General features: G+C 37.8%; 1 protein-coding gene and 2 pseudogenes across 1 annotated transcript in view; 1 reads left to right on the top strand and 2 right to left on the bottom strand.

Moving 5' to 3' along the window:
* Positions 1–13,166, bottom strand: part of RPGRIP1 (RPGR interacting protein 1) — a 58,337-nt gene extending 45,171 nt beyond the window's left edge. The window contains exons 1-3 of the mRNA XM_039869876.1: positions 13,096–13,166; positions 8,355–8,473; positions 599–731 (exon numbers count right to left, since the gene is read on the bottom strand). Of these exons, the coding sequence (XP_039725810.1) occupies positions 599–731; positions 8,355–8,373 (152 nt within the window). The 5' untranslated portion in view covers positions 8,374–8,473; positions 13,096–13,166. The remainder of the gene's footprint in view (positions 1–598; positions 732–8,354; positions 8,474–13,095) is intronic.
* On the top strand, positions 3,567–3,685 carry LOC120608110 (uncharacterized; annotated as a pseudogene).
* Positions 4,818–4,936, bottom strand: LOC120608112 (uncharacterized; annotated as a pseudogene).
* Positions 13,167–17,655: the final 4,489 nt, after the last annotated feature.

Below are 17,655 nucleotides of genomic sequence, written 5' to 3'. Positions count from 1 at the left end.
CCTAAGGTCACTGTACATAGATTTTGGAGTTAAGAGCTTTCAGCTCTGCTACTCACCAGCTGTGACTTCAGGCAAGTTACTTAACCTCTTCATGCTTCCTTTTCCTCTTAGTAATATGTCATTCAGAGTATTAAATAAGTTAATAGCACTTATAATATTAACTTAATTATTTTATATAAAGCATTTACAACATACCTCCATATAGTAAATGATCAACATGAGTTTTAGTTCTGTTTTATATAAAAAAAAAAACCCAAAGACCCTTTTTCTTACTTGCTCCTACTGCCTTTGCTAACCTGAGATTTTGGCCATTGCCCCTGTCTCCATCCCCTCTTTAGTGATGAGGGCAGGAGCCTGCCCAGTCTCTTGCTCTGTGGGTTGAAATAGCTGTTCGTGACGCATTGCAGCCTATGGCCACAGTCTATTTATGTGTTTGGCAAGAAAACCAAATAAATATTGCTACAAAAATTATTTTTGGAGTTAATCATTCTTGACATTTGAATTGTTTTCTGGTGTAGACATCTCAGGAAAACATATTCTTTTCAATTTACTGTGGTGTGGATACAGCTTTTAAAGACTTGAAGAGAATTCTAGGTACCTTTTGATCTCATCCTGTTGCTTCCAAGAAAGTTCCTTCAGCAACATGTGCTCTTCACGAAGACGAAACAAACTGTCCTCCAGTTCTTCTCGGCTCATCTTGCTCAAAGTTGGTTGAGTTTTTATATTCTTACCTGAAGTCCCAGGAGAGTGTAAATTGAAATTATTTTTACATGCAATTTTTTAAACTCATGAGGTCTCTCATCACATTTTGTCCAGAGGGCTTGAATCTATCTTGAGTTAAATGTTTAAGAGGAAATAAAGAAGTATGTAAAATATGTACTAATGGACCTCTTTATCATTCTATATCACTCCTGGGTAAGGAATGTCATTCCATATTATTCCAGAATAAGGTATGACTCAAATTCTTGTCTAGAAAGTACATTCTCTTTTTATAAATATCACATAGGGTTGTTAGTCAACTTACTTTTTCTTTTTAATTTACTCTTCTATTTTTTTCCCCTTATTAGATAATTTGGAACTAGACAAAGATTGTGCCCACAACCATCTTCAAATTCCCAGTAAAGAAAGGATAGAATCTTTTCTTGATTACCAAGAGTCATCTTATTTGTTTTTGTGGTCTGGAGAAATTGTCCCCAAAGCTGCCTCCCTGGAACAGAGCCTCTCTGTTTGATCTAAGCAGAGGAAACTAGAGCACACTTTTCAGTGTGTAAGTATTCACTGAACCAGGGTCAGTTCTGATCTAATGGGAACCATTCTGAAACCCCAGAGCTGGGGTTTTCCCTGGAAGAAAGCTCAGAACTTTAATCTCAGAATCATCACTATCACCTCTCTGATCTATTCTTTGGAAATGACAAGGTTTTTTTCTTCCATAATGGAGATTTTATTGGTTGTTTTGAGGACAAGTACACAGACATTTTAATTTGTACATAATTTTTAACATATATATCAAAAACCTAAAAAGTCATATAGTTGTAATTCTTTCCTAAACAGTTATTCCAGTGACTTTCCAGCTTAAAATTTGGAGGCTAATTTTCCTTAATAGAATATCAAGTACCGAATCTTCAAATGTTGATATGCTGTTACATCAAAGTCCCACTAATTCATAATTTAATATCATATACACTATATAATCAAATTTTCAACCTTACATAGCACATAAACAAAGTTACTAGGAAAACTGCACTACTACAACCAAAGATATTACAGAGTGCATAAAATTTTGACAGGGAGAGGCAAGACCAAGGACTGGTTTTCTTTAGGAAACAATTCTACCAAAAACATGGAAATAGTAGTAATTTAAAATGTTTAAGACATATTAAATGAACAACTGACTCCCAATTGCCATTTAGTATGTTTTACATTATAGGATATAAAAGCCGCCCCCATCTATAGAATGTTAAGCTGAACTCAAGACAATCAAAGCCTCCCATATTCAATATCCCACTATTTTCTGGTTGTACCAAAAAAATAAACAACCAGCAAATAATTTAACCTCTTTTTAAAAAGCATTTACACTTAAAAATGGGATAAGGTAGAATTCCCTCCTTTTAAAAAATGTTTCTAGAGCTACTAAAAAACTTGCATTTACAAAATAGCTGCTAAAAATATTCCTCTGGATTGTACAAGAAGGGAGACAGGGACCACTGATAAGACATGGTGTGTGATATTAACCAGACTTGGCTTCTCTCCTGCCTTCCCCCCTCCCCCCGCCGTCTCTCCTGCTTTTATCAGAGGCTGGACTCTTGTTTTTAGTTTCTCCATCCTCTGCAGGTTAATCTTCTTTAGTGCTTTGGTTAGCCACTTCTGCCTGTTTTCCCTTTGCTCCCTTTTCCCCTTTTGTTTGCACTTCTTTGTCTGCAGATTTATCCTTTCCTGCCATCTTTTTTGGCTTGCTTTCTTCTTTTGCAGGAGCAGGTGTAGCTGACTACCTCACAGATCTCATCTTGGGCTCCTCCTTCGTCGCTCCCGCCCGGAGCTCACCTTATTCTTGGGCATCATGGCGGGTTCGCAGGTTCGTGAGTTCGCAAAGCTGGGCTGCTTGGCAGCTACCCCTCCTCCCGCCACCAGGGCTGCTGGGACCCACGACTGGGGCGGTGACAAGTATATATATATATATATATATATATATATATATATATATATATATATATATATATATATATATATTTTAAACAGCCTTATTGAAGTATAATTAACATGTAACAGTGGACATATTTAAAGTGTAAAATTTGATTAATTTTTACATATGTATAAAACTGTGGAACCATCACAATAAAGATACAAACACATTAAATCTATTTCTATATGCTGGAAACCATGAGTTCACTCTGATACCTTCATTGAAAATCCAGAATTATATAGTTTGTTCTTGCCTTCTCCCTTTCCACATTTACATCTCTCTTCTCAGTGGGAAACCAGTGCCCACTATCCTTAACATTTTTATTTATTTGCTCAATCCCTTTGAAGGAGACTAGTCTCCCAACTATATGAGCTATCTCCTTATATATGAGAGTTATCACACTGACCTGTGCTAGCTGAGGCAACTCCCCCTACCCAACCAGGTGGCCCACCGAGTCACACTCATCTGCAGTGGCAGAGAAGTACCCCATTGGCCCTGGTGGTACACCTACCAAGAGGTGTGTGTGTGTGTGTGTGTGTGTGTGTGTGTGCGTGTGCGCGCGCGCGCACGTGCTTTACATTATAGTGTTGTGTTCTCTTTTTTGCTTTGTTTTTGTTTGTTCTGTTTTTATCTTTATAATGTCAACATTCCCCCACACACACAGCACCCAGTCTTCCTAGGTGGTCTCCCATCCAATACTAACCAGGCCCGACCCTGCTTAGCTACTGAGATCCGACGGGATCGGGTGTGAACATTTTTAGTAATACAATTAAATCTGATAAAACTTTACCACAAAACATGATTATTTCTCTTTGGTATGATGAAATTAGAAAAAAACATTAAAATTAATTTTTGAAAATATACTATAAAAATATTTCCTTGATGTGTCTTTGTCCATGACACCCTGAACGTGCCAGATCTCGTCTGATCTCGGAAGCTAAGCAGGGTCGGGCCTGGTTAGTACTTGGATGGGAGACAACCTAGGAATACCAGGTGCTGTAGGCATTTAAAAAAATAAATAAATAAAAAGTAAATAAATATCTTCTTGATGTGGTCTTATCTGTTTATGACATCAAAATTTTTCTCCTCCTGAAGCAAAGTTTCTAAGATAAATTCAAGATTGCTTAGACTGTAAAGAAAAAAAAAGATACAACTTCCAGAACCATGAACTTACAAAATGATGCAGCTGCTTGCTAGACATACTTAGCTTAACAGGAAAGGAGGGTCACTAAGAAGAAAATTTGTAATATGACCAAAAACCTTTATGAAAATCTTCATTTACAAGTACTTTTCTTAGTTTATGTTTAGCTATTTAATAAATAACAGAAGGGGAATTGGACAGTTTGTAATAAAACTTACAAAAAGTTTTTTCCACAAAGTAAATGTATAAATCTTCCACTTTGGCATCATTTTCTATACCTCCTTTACTATGCTGGAGAAATACTGAGTTCTTTTAGATTTGGGGCTGTGCTGATAGCTTGCAAACTGATTAGATTCTCTAGGTGGTTAGTTCCTGCAAGGGTTTTCCTAACACTTGTTTTATGACTTTTCCAACTTTGAAAGCTCTCTCAGCCAGTTCATGTTTCATGAGATTTGTTTGTGGAACAGTTAAAGCTTTGAGAAGCACAAAATCCCCAACTCTACACTGCTAGAGAGAATCACGAACACAAATTATTCACTTACTAAAATATTAAAATATCAATTGTGTAACTTTTCACCTTAAGAAATTTGAAAAAGAAGAAAAACTAAACCCAAAGCAAGGAGAAGAAGGGAAATGATAAAGATTGGAGCAGAAATAAATGAACTACAGAATACAAAAATAATAAGAAAAATCAACAAAAGCAAAGTCGGTTCTTTAAAAGATCAACAAAATTGACAAAACTTTAGTTAAACTGACCAAGAAAAAAGAGAAGACTCAAATTACTAAAATCAGGAATGAATAAGGAGACATCACTACCAACTTTAAAGAAATAAAAAGAGTGATAAGAGAATACTACCAACAATTGTATGTCAACAAATTAGACAATCTAGGTGAAGTGGATAAATTCCTAGAAAAATACAATCTTCTAAAACTGACTCAGGAGGTTATAAAAACTCTGAATAGATTTATAAGAAGAGATTGAATTTTTTTTTTAAATGCCTACAGCATCTAATATTCCTAGGTGGTCTCCCATCCAAGTACTAACCAAGCCTGACCCTGCTTAGCTTCCGGGATCTGACGAGATAGGGCATGTTCAGGGTGGCATGGCCATAGACTGAAGAGATTGAATTTATAGTGAAAACTTTTCACATATACAAACAAAAAATCACAACCCCTGATGACTTCACTGATAAATTCTACCAAATGTTCAAAGAATTAACATCAATCCTTCATGAACTCTTGAAAAAAAAGAAAAAATAAAAAGAAGAGGGAACACTTCCCAGCTTATTACAAGAGGCCAAAACCAAAGATATCACAAGAGGGAAAAAACTATAGATCAGTATCCTTTATTTCTGTAGACACAAAATCCTCAACAATAATGGCAAATTGAATTTAGCAGTATATAAAAAGGATTATGCACCATAACCAAATGGCATGTATTCCAGGAATGCAAGATTGGTTTATCATATGAAAATCAATTAATCTAATATACTTTATTAATAAAATAAAGGACAAAGCCACATGATCATATCAATAGACAATGAAAAAATATTTGACAAATCCAACATCCTTGCAAAATAAAAACACTCAATCAACTACTAATAGAAGGAAACTTCTTCAACCTGATAAAGGTCATCTACAAAAAACTCACAGCTAAAATTATGATTAATAGTAAAAGACTGAAAGCTTTCCCCCTAAGATAAGGAAAAAGACAATGAAATTAGGCACAAGAAAGAAAAAATAAAGGCATCCAAATTAGAAGGGAAGAAGTAAAACTATCTCTATTCACAGGTTATATAAACTTAGATACAGAAAATCCTAAGGAATGCACTAAAAAAAACTATTAGAATGAATAAATGAATTCGGTAAAGTTTCACGGTACAAGATCAATATAAAGAATGAATAGTATTCCTATATATTAGCAATGAACAATCTGAAAATTAAATTAAGATGACAATTCCATTTACAATATCATTGAAGAAGATAAAATACATAGGAAGAAATTTAACAAAGAGGTGCAAAACTTGTACACTGAAAAATATAAAGAATGTTTAAATAAATAGAAAGACATGCCATATTCCTGGATCTGAAGACTTAACATTGATAAAATGGCAATACTTCCAAAATTCATGTACAGATCCAATGCAATCTCTATCAAAATTCCAATTGGCTTTTGTGTGTGTGTGTGTGTGTGTGTGTGTATGTACAGACATTGACAAGCTAATTCTAAAATTCATATGGAAATGCATGGGACCCAGTACAGCTAAAATAATCTTGAAAAAGAACAAAGTTGGAGGACTCACACATCCTGGTTTCAAAACTTACTGTAAAGCTACAATAATCAAGATAGCATGGTACTGGCATAAGATAGGCATGTAGATCATTGAAATAAAAATTGGAAGTCCAGAAGTAAACCTTTTCATTTATGGTTAACTGATTTTTTTGACAGCATGCCAAGAAAATTCAATGGGGAAAAAATAGTTTTTTTCAACAAGGTGCTGGGACAACTGGATAGATATATGCAAAAAAAATGAAGTTGTATCCTTACCTCATACCATATAAAAAATTAACTCAAAATGAATCATAGACCTAAATATAACAGCTAAAACTATAAAATTCTTAGAAGAAAACATAAAAGTAAACCTTTATGATCTTGTATTAGGCAATATCAGATGTAACTCTATGAAGTCAGACATGAAATTAAAAGCACAAATGACAAAAAAAAAAGACAAATTAGACTTTATCAGAATACATTTCTGTGCTTCAAAGGACACTATCAAGAAAATGAAAAGACAATCCATAAAATGAGGAAAATATTTGCAAATCAAATATTCGATAAGAGATTTGTATTCAAAATATATAAGGAACTCTTACAACCAACAATATGAAGGCAAATAACTCAATTTAAAAAGGGCAAAAAAATCTGAGGAGACATTTTTCCAAAGAAGATATACAAATAGCCAATAAACACAAGAAAGGTGTTCAACACGATTATTCATTAGGGAACTGCAAATCAAAACTATGAAGAGGATAAATTTTTAAAAACACAAGATATCACGTCAATAACAAGTGTTGTTGAGGATATAAAGAAATTGGAACCCATATATTGCTGGTAGGAATGTAAAAGGGAGCAATTGCTTTAGAAAATAGTTTGACAGTTTCTTAAAATGTTAAACATAGTGCTCCCATGTGACCCAAGAATTCCACTGCTAGGTATATACCTAAGAGAAATAAAAACATATGTACACACAAAAACTTGTACACAGATATTCATAGCAGCATTATTCAAAAATTGAGAACAACCCAAATGTCCATCAACTAACAAAATGTGGCATGCTCATATAATGAAGTATTATTCAGCAATAAAAAGGACTGAAGTATTGATAAGTGTTACAACATAGATGAACTTTAAAAACGTTATGCTAAATGACGGCATAAGGAATGCAGTTAGCATTAATATGATGGCTAGTTGGAAGGCCAGGGGAGGGAGGGAGCAATTGGAAGAATCGTTTTATGAACTATATAGATGTCTAACCAGTGTATTGTATACTTGAAACTAATTTAAATAAATAAATCTTAAATAAAGAAAATTAAACGTATACATTTTGTAAAATATAAAATAAAAAAACATTTTGTTAAATGAAAGAAACTAGACACAAAAAAACATATATTATATGGCTCCATTTATTTAAAAATGTCCAGAATAGACAGATAAAAAATCCATAGAGACTGAGAGCAGAATAGTGATTATCAGTGGCAGGGGATGAGGACATTGGGAATGTCTGCTACATGGTTTCTTTTGGGAATAATTAAAAGTCCTAAAATTTGATAGTGGGGATGCTGTATAATTCTGTGACTATAGTAAAAATTACTGAATTGTACACATTTACATTATGGTATGTAAATTATATCCCAATAAAACTGTTATGCATTATATACAATGTAAATTACATATGTATTATTATATAAACTGTTATTATATATAACCTATTACATATATAGAGAGAGACAGATATCATATATACAAATGAGGAAATAAAACATACACAGACAATTTGAAGAATAACTAAGTGTACGCAAACATACATACCAGCTTAAGAAACAGAACATTACTAGTAGACTAAGAACTCTCCGTGTAAATTCCTAACCCATATTATTTCCTTTTTCCCCCAGAAGTGACCATCATCTTGAATGTTGTATTAATAACTGCTTTATGTTTCTTTATAATTTTATAGAGAAAATTAAATTTATTTACTTATTTAATACAAATAAAATAAATTTATTCTTTTATTGGTATGAATATATACCAATGTATATTTATTTTCTGATCAATGAACATTTGTATCATTTCCAATTTTTATGATTATGAATAATGCTGCTATGAAAATTCTGGTATATGTCTGGTACACATATGCAAATATTTCTGCAAATTTTATACCCATTAGTAAAGTTGTATATTCAAGATGTCCCACAACAACAGACTGAAAGTTGTTTTAATTCTAAAAGGCATCCATCCTCAAGCATTGAATTTACCTTTCAACGTTGACACCATCAGAAGTATCAAATTTATGTCTCTAACACGTTCTTTAATGTATTGTCCACCAGAAGATGGGATGTATCAGTTCCCAAGCTGTAAGAGATCCCAGAAGACACTGAAATAAAAAACAAAAAAGTCTAGCCAATTACACACAACTTTAGGATGCCTTCAGCAGGCTGGAGCAGGAATTTCTCAACACTTCCATGATGATATATGACTCATCATAATCTGTTTAGTGGTAGTATGGGACCACTCTATACTAAAGAGTAAGACCAAGCATTCAGTAATAATGATGTTACTTTTTAAAAATATCATTTTGGATTATTTTTTAAGTGTCTCCTTAGACTGTAAGCCAATGATCACCTCCTTTCTCTGAGAAATGAGCTCCTGACACTGCCTCCCCCACCTCTATTTACAGGAACTGAGCCCCTGGTGACCAGTTTATACTCTATGATCCAGTCCCCACAGCCATTGTTCATTTGACTATAGGTAGAAAACCAGTTGGATTCTCTTTCCCAGGTGGTTGGAAATAGGACTAAGAGAGTTAAATTAGCCTCTGTGGATGGCTAGAATTATTATGTATGGTCATATTTGGCTTTGTAGCCTGAATAACTAGGGAAATCTTATCTGTAGGATCACCTCACACCTTGGTCAACACTCTTTTTCTGAATTATAGTATCCAATCTCTTGGCTTTAAATGCTCTATATATGCATACATACATACTATTGCTTCCAGAATTTTCAGCTCCAGACCTGACCTTCAAATTTGTACATCTTCCTGTCTTTTAAATATTTCCGCTTGCATGACTACTAGGTATCTCAAACACACCTATCTCATATGGGAATTTTTATTTTTCTCTCAAACATGATCTCCCAGTCTTTCTCTATATCCATACATTGCATTACCATCCTACTAGTTCCCAGGTGATTTCTTCTTTTCTATCATTCATTACCAAAATCCTCCAGGTACTTTTTAAAAAATATCACCCTGTTTCCACAGCTACCACTATAATTGAAGGCACCTGTATCTCTTACCTTAATTACCATGTTTTCCTAATGCTCTCCCTATTTTCCTCTCCCTATCCCCTTCTCATCAATTCTCTCTGAAACACTCAGAGTGATCTTTATAAAACCACCAGGTCATAGCACTTCCTGCTTAAAATTCTGCAATGGCTTTCCTTTACATTTTAAATAAAATCTAAACTCCTTACCATGGCCTTCAAAGCCCTTCATGATCTGACCTTTCTCCTGTTTCTCAGATCATACCTGATACCGCTCCTCCTCTAGCTTACAACACTCCATGGCCACTGGCCTCCTTTCTGTCTCCCCCAACCTTCAAGCTCCTTTTTTGCCTCAGGGCCTTTGTATTTTTGTTGGAATGTTCTTTCCTCGCTCTTTACAGGGCTGGTTTAGTCTCTTCTTCCAAAAGGACTTTCTCTGACCTTCATAACTAAAGTGAGCATTTCTTCAGTTTTACTCTGTCGTGTTGCCCCATTTATTTCCCTTGGAACACTTACCATACTTGGAAACTACCTTCACCTATTTACACTTGTTTATTGTCTGTCTCCTCTCACTAAAATATAAGGACATTTGAGGCAGAAAATTGGTTTATATTGTTAATCTTTATTTCCCAGTACCTAGAAAGCTCCTAGAACATGTTAGGCACCTAATAAATATGTACTGAATAAACGAATAGATGAATGAATAAACAAATCAAAAGAGAGAACGACCTGAAGTGGCTGAGATGAGTTAAAAAGTCCTGAAAGCTTTCCGTTCCTGATTTTGGTCTTTTCTAAGGCCTGTCTCTGTTCCTGTCCTTAGGTTCTATAATAGAGACTTCTGTCCTGTACAACAAATTCTCTCTTTTTGCTGAAGCTAGCTTGACTTGTCAACTAAAGAAGCTTTTTCTCAAGCTTGTTTTGAACAGAGAAATATAAAAAAGAAAGTAAAAAGCATGATACAGAAATTCTATCACTGAGAGAGAACATTAACATTTCGTGGATCTACTTTCCAGGCAATTTAACTTGAATTGGGTCATTCCTATTCTGTTCTGTAATGTTTCGTTTTTTTTTAAACCACAGTAAGTGGAGAACATCTTTCCAATGACATAATTTTAAATGGGTCTACACAGATTTCATAGCATGCCTATTTTAAGGAAGCTGAACAATCACCCAAAAGTTGATTGTACTTTCATGTTAGACAATAGTCCTAGGATTAGAACAGAATGGAAGTAACTAAGAAAATCACTTTGTTTTAAAGTAAATCTCACATTTAAGGTAGGTTTTGCAGGTTTGCTAAGTTATCCCATCTTCCCAGCCTCCTTCTGTAGAGAAGTAACATGAAAGGGAAAGGAGAGGTGATGGCATCCTGGGCCTGGTTTTCTAGACCTGAAGCCATTTGCAAAAATGGAGCTGTAGTGGAAGAAGAGATGCTGTGGTTCATTAATATCTGGGCCCAGAGAAGATTGAGTTGGTTATGACCATTCCAAAATACACCACTAAAGCTGTATAACACTGTGGAGTAACTGAAAAGTATCACAAAGACTGAAGTCAAGAAGCTCTAAGAATGAACTGGAAGTTTTCAGAATGTCAGAAAAGAAAACCCAGGAGACACTGTCAGTGACGGTGTGTGAAGGAACATCTAAAATTTAATGAGGTGGCCAGATTTAATCTCTCAGGAAAAAAAGAATGGAGAGTAAATGTAAGGAATGAGGTTTTATCAATCATTTTAACTCAATGGAATGAAAAACTTAAAAAATTCTTTTGCAATGCACTGGGGCAAGGGGAGGAGAGTGAGAACATCCTTCCTTTGCTGTGTGACCATGGACGGGTTACTTAATTACTCTGTTTAATTTTCTTATCTATAAAATAGGAAAGAAATACCCAAATCCCAGGCCACAGGTCAGTACCTGTCCGTGACCTGTTAAGAACTGGACCGCACAGCAGGAAGTTAGTGGTGGGCCAGCAAGTGAAGTTTCATTTATATTTGCAGCTGCTCCCCAGCGCTAGCATCACCATCTCAGCTCCACCTCAGATCATCAGGCATTAGAATCTTATAGGGGCACTGGTCCCTGGTGCCAAAAAGTTTGGGGACCGCTACTCCATAGCACTGATACACCATGTATCTCTTCACTAGTCTATAAACTCTTTTGAGGATATCTTTGTATATATAGTACCTAGCACAATACCTGGTACCTGCAGATGTATAATAATTTTTCAGCAGATGTATTATGATGACATTGGATTGTGATAGAAATTGTTTTTCTTTTTATAATTGCTTTTAATGATTTTACAAAGTTTTGTATTAATCGCCCCCACTCCCAAGAACACTGTGAAGTGAGAGCCAGAATGGTATGACATATTTGAGTAGGAGGAAGAAGAAAAAAAATTCAAAAATCAGATGACAAATCTGTTTAAAGGAACGTCAGTAGCATTTCAATAGAGTATAGAAAATAATGCTGCAAAAATATTCCTATCCTTTAAAAATTCAAGGATTAAGTAGGTCTGTGTGACAAAATATAGAAGTAAGGTTTTAACATTTCAAATTTAATATGGATTGGATTTTCAAATCTTTCTGTAAAAGGAATTAACTTTAACAGTCCAAATAAATACTCAAGTCCCTGAAAGGGGAACTGCATTTGGGTTCCTTTGAGTTGAAGGTCTGGGGGAGGAAAGGGACAAATTATGAATAGATCCTTAAAGAAAAGGTTTTCCAGTAAGTTAGCAAATGCAGAAGGAGTTGGTCTTATGCAAGAGGATAGAAGCAAATGAGATGTAAGCATTGAGAAAGAATTCTTGGCGCAGAGCTGAAAAGAAGTTGTGGAGAAAAGAAATTGTAGCATTTGTTGTACGAATGCTCATAAAAGATGATAGGAACTCCTGGAATTTAGATTGAACTTAATTTGACAAATATTACTATGTGCCTATTTTGTTCAGTTGCTACAGGATAAGAAAAATAGATCCCTTGCTCTTAGGAAGTAAATAATTAAGATGGGAAGTGAGAAAAGCACACTCTTAATTCTAAGGTAAAATATAAAAAGTCAATCAGAGAAGAACAAAGCAAAGTGAGAGTAAAATGGAAAACTGAGATTCACATTCACTTGAAGGATCAGATAAAGCTTTATGGAGGGAGGGTTGTTGGCGTCTGGGAGAGATTATGGCAGGTAGAGATACAGAGTGTACCATACAAAGAGGATAGTTTGAATAAAGTCGGGGATGGGCAAAGAGTAGGTTAGTCTTGCACAATAGCAGATAAGCATGAAAAGTTTGAGAGAATTGTGGAAATTTAAGTGAAAGGGAGCATATTTTGGAAGACCTTGATTTTAAGATAGAGGAGTTTTATTCATTCTATCAACAATGGCCAGCAATTCATACTTTCTGAGCACAAGAGCATTAAAGTTAGAACTGTGGAGGAGCTTTAGGAAGCTTCATCAGCTATTAGTGAGTTACAAAAACTGGCAGAGAGAAGTGCTAAGGGGATGATAGTGCCATGATTCAGTCAAGAGGCCTTGAACCCACAGTGGGAGGGATCACAAAGACTCCCCAAGGAAGGAGAATCAAAAGACTCGACTATAGTTGGATGTGGGTTGGAGTAAAGAGGGTGACAGGATTAAAGATGACCTAGTAATGTGCCTGATGCCTGGGAGACTGGTGGTACAATACAAAATTAATAAACTTCTCAAAAACAGCCCATGAAAAGAATTAGGAGACCATAACTATGTATTAGATATAAACTTACAATTTTTGCTTCCTCCAGGGCGCTCTAATTCTTCTCTCTGTCTTTTGTGGCGTCTTCTGGTATTCTAGAATCCTCTTGCCTGTCCGGCTTGTTAAGAGAGGAGTTAATACAGTTCTGTTTAGCTCTTAAGATGTTAACTCTTTGTAGATCAGAGCTTGGAGGCTGTGTTTTTCTCTATGTGTGTTGTAGTTGGAGAAAGAGCAGCTAAAAGATTCCTTAACATATCAACTTCTCAACTAAAATTAAAGCTGAAAACATATTTGATTTGAGATTAATAGAAAATTGTTGGTTTCGGGAAAATGATCTTTAAATCTCTCTCTCTGAAGGGCAACAACAGGTGGAGATTTTTCTGGAGCCCTGAGATCTCTTTGAAGAGAACAGACCCTGCCCCATTAGGGATCAATGCGCCCACTCAATCCACATGTGCCAGAACTCTCTCAAGAAAAGACTGTATATCTATTTCGCTGTGACCATAGTTTCCAAACCAGACATCGCGGTATAATTATGCAACAACAGGACTTCATATTTGAAAATTAGATGTTCTTATTGTCAACATAGGAAACATCCAAACTAGTAGAGAATTTTTATGAGTTTATTTTAGCTAAACTGACAATAATTGCTGGGAAACAAAATCTCAACAGATTGAGAAAACATTCCAGAGAATGGCATCTTTATAGCTTATATTATACATTGGAGTCAAAGGAGGAAATATAAGGAAGTTACATGAAATTCATTGGTGGTAGTTTAGGGAGGTGGGAGAAAGCTGTTGTAGCTGCCAGTCCCCGAAAGACACACAGACCACCAGAAATCAGTGAGTTATAGGAAACACACTCTTTATTCAGCCAGCTGGGTCTGCCAGGGGTACGCAGACCCCAAATTAAGCAGCCCCGAAATGTAGAAGTACAGAGTTGTTAAGCCCTAAATCCCATTCCTCATTCTGTCTTAAACACAAAGGTCTATTTTTCTCCTATTCACTACCTGTCAACCCACAGGTCGGTTGTGCAAGCAGGGGTACAGAAGCAGAAAGCTTATTGTTAGAATGTTATATTCCCATGGGTGATAGTCTATGTTCCAATGGGCGATAGCCTATGTTCCCATGGGCGATAGCCAAGCAGTAATTTTCCAGCCAGCACATTCCCCACTGGCCTTAGCAGAAAATCAAATCCTTGATTCTTCATGTGGAATTTGCTCATCGCCTCTATTTTGGAGGACTACTTCTGCTAGTGAATCGACTTGAAGTTCTAGCCTGCTGAGGTCAGTTAAGTTTAGGAGAGCTCCTACCCTGACATAGTAAGGGGGTTTTGGGTTTAGGCACAATCAGCAATCTTGTCTTATGTCTGGGGTGGTCTTATTTAAGACCTTGTGTATTGTCGTTAGCAAAGTTATTAATGCTCCTTCTGGTTTTGGTTGTGGCTGGTCGAATGCCTGGGCTAAAGAGGAAAAAAGGAAGAAACAGAGGGTTAGACTTATGTATGCTTGAGTCTTAGTTTTAAAGGGCCCGTCTTCCTGAGCTGTCCACTCTCGTGCTGCCTTCACGTGGGAGTGATGAATCCATGATGGGATGCCGTCTACTTTAACTGCAGTGGGCGTCGTCAGGTAGAAGGGTCCTTTCTATTTGGGTTCTAGTCCCTTGGAAGTGAACTTCCGGATCCACACAGAATCCCCAGGCTGAAATTGATGGGGAAGTCTGTCCTCTGGGGCTGAGTGGGCAGCACGAACCCCAGACCAAATCTCTTTCTGTACACTTTGAAGGGCCTATAAGACTTAAGTAAGACAAGGTTACGTAGTTCTGCCTTTTCTTCATCTTCTATTTTAGGTACTAAAGGTGGGGGTTCAAAGGGGGTGAATCTATTAATATATGGCGTATAACTGGCTTGGTGAAGAGCAGAGGGGAGTTCTACTCAGGTCCCACCAGGTCCCACCAGTTTCTAATCCTAACTTGACTAGTGTCTTTTTTAGGGTCCGATTCATTAGCCCTACTTGGCCTGAACTTTTGGGGCTGGTAGGCGCAGTGGAATTTCTATTGCAAATTTAGGTAGCTAGCCAATTGTTGTGATACTTTTGCTACAAAGGCTGGCCCGTTATCTGACCCTACAGTTCCAGGGAGACTAAATCAAGGGAGGATTTCTTGTAGTAGTTTCTTAGTAACTACTAAGGCAGTCTCTTTCCTGGGAGGGAAGGCCTCTCTCTACCCATCCTGAAAATGTGTCTATAAAAACAAGTAAATATTTGTCGCCCTCTACAGTCGGGGTTACCTCAGTGAAATCTACTTCCCAGTGGTCTCCTGGATAAATTCCTCTTTCCCTGTGCCTAGGTTCTTCTATCTTCCCCTTCTTTGGATTAATTTGGGCACAAGCTGGGCATCGTGAGGCAATCTCCTCTGCAGTTCTTCTCCCTTCTAATAAGTGAAAGTAGGGGTCTAAAGCTTGGAGTATCTTAGTTCGCCCTAGGTGTGTGGTCTGGTGTAATTGGTGGAGGAGAGTCCTTCCAAGGGCCGTGAGAGCCCAATTTTTCCATCTGGGGTCGTCCACCACCCCTGTTGGTTCCTAGTGGCTCCCTTATCTTGAAAATATATGTTCTCTTCCACCATATAGGTTGGAGACGGAGGTAGTTCTGGGTAAGGGACAACAGTCAGTAGATGTGATAGGGGCCCCACTGGCCTTGTGGCCGCTGTTCTTGTCTCTGCATCGGCTTGTCGGTTTCCCTCAGCCTCAGGACTATTCCCTTTTTGATGCCCTTTACAAAGAACAATAGCAAGAGTCTTAGGCATCTATATGGCTTCAGGTAAGGCTAAGATCTCCCCCTTGTTCTTGATGTCCTTCCCAGCTGAAGTCAGAAGCCCTCTTTCCTTGTAGATGGCTCCATATACATGTGCAGTGGCAAAGGCGTATCGGCTGTCAGTGTATATTGTGACTGCCTTATCCTTTCCCCACTTAGTGCCTCAGTGAGGGCGATGAGTTCTGCCTTTTGAGCAGAAGTCCTATGGGGAAGAGCTTGTGACCAGATGGTGCCAGTTAGAGTTACGACCACTGCCCCAGCATACCTTCTTCCTTCCTGCATGAAGCTGCTCCCGTCCATGAACAGAACTTCATCGACCTCAGGCAGAGGGGAGTATTTGAGGTCTGGCCGCGAGGAACACAAAGCATCAGTGAAATCTATGCAGTCATGAATGGCGGTCTCGGGTTCTGGGTCTGGCAACAGATTGGCTGGGTTGATGACAGTAGCTTTGGATTTTAGGCATATATTTGGGGTCATCCGGTGCCTCCCTGTTGTTGAACACCTTCTGAGCTATCTCAACAAGTTGGGACAAGTTCATCCCTGCAAAACCTTCTAATTTTTGTAATTTACACTGGATATCAGGGGCTGCCTGAGTAACAAAGGCTATATTAATTGCTTGTTGGTTCTCAGGGGCCTCAGGATCAGTGGGAGTGTATACCTGGTATGCCTCATTCAAGAAATGCTTTAGGAGATTCCTGATGTCCCTCCCTGTATAACTTCAGTTACCTTAGAAAGGTTAGTTGGCTGAGGAGCAGCCATCCTAATTCCCCCAATTAGAATCTGGTGGTACCGATCTAACGCCATTCTCCCTGCCTAAGAATTGTGTCCCCAGTCTGGGCGGGTGGAGGGAAATTCCTCCTTGATCTGTTCCCCTGCTTCCTCAACTCTCCTCCCTCCCACAGCTATCTTTTATGTTTCAGTCTGAATGCGCCCGCGTTCTTCCTCTGTGAAGAGAGTAAAGTTGTTGGCAATCGTCCCAGGTGAGGCAGTGAGTCTGAAAGACACTTTCTAAGAGTCCCGTTAACGCTTAGGGTTTCTCAGAGAAAGGTGGATTTTGTGCCTTCCCATTGTACAGGTAACTAGTCGAGAAAGGCATGTAAACTATCAAGGGCCTGTCTGTGTGATGCCCCTGGGGTGGTGTTATTGGCTGGTGCCCCACCATGAGCGGGAGCAGGAGGCTCATAGGGGTTACCTGCCCGCTTCTGAGGAGCTGAGCCGGTGCTATTTGGCCTCTGTTGTCCTGGATTATAGGATGGGGGAAGGTCACTGTCCTCCAGTGGAGATTGGAGGACTGAGGGACTGGGCTGTCTTGGAAATTCAGTTGCTGCATGTTTCGGGGGGCCCACAACTAAGACTCGCGCCCCTACAGAAAGGGCACACCGGGGGTGTCTCAACAAGGTTTAACCATTGATTGATGTAGGGAAACTGATCAGGATGTCCTGGGTCTCCCGTGACAATCTTCCAAACATTCCTTACTAAACTCCTGTCAAAAGAACCCTCCAGAGACTAGTTTATATCAAAAAACAGCCACTCAACTTTACACAATGTTTTTAGTCTGCCTGGAGAAAACTTTATGCCATAGTCGGCTCCTTCTACAAATCCTTCTTTGAAATGTCTCAGGAGACAGCCCAAGGGTGTCTTCTGTGAACTCAGGCTTCTCCCCATTACTTGCGCAGCAAACACAAAACAGACACTCAGACAAGAACAATTAGACACTCAGACAAGAACAATTACTGGGGTGTAGGTGGACCCAGAGAAGTCCGCTACTTACAACCTAGACAA

Source organism: Pteropus medius, unplaced genomic scaffold, assembly GCF_902729225.1.
Source record: "Pteropus medius unplaced genomic scaffold, Ma_sr-lr_union100, whole genome shotgun sequence".
In the NCBI taxonomy this organism is placed as follows: Eukaryota; Metazoa; Chordata; class Mammalia; order Chiroptera; family Pteropodidae; genus Pteropus; species Pteropus medius.
This window is presented reverse-complemented; position numbering and strand designations above follow the sequence as displayed.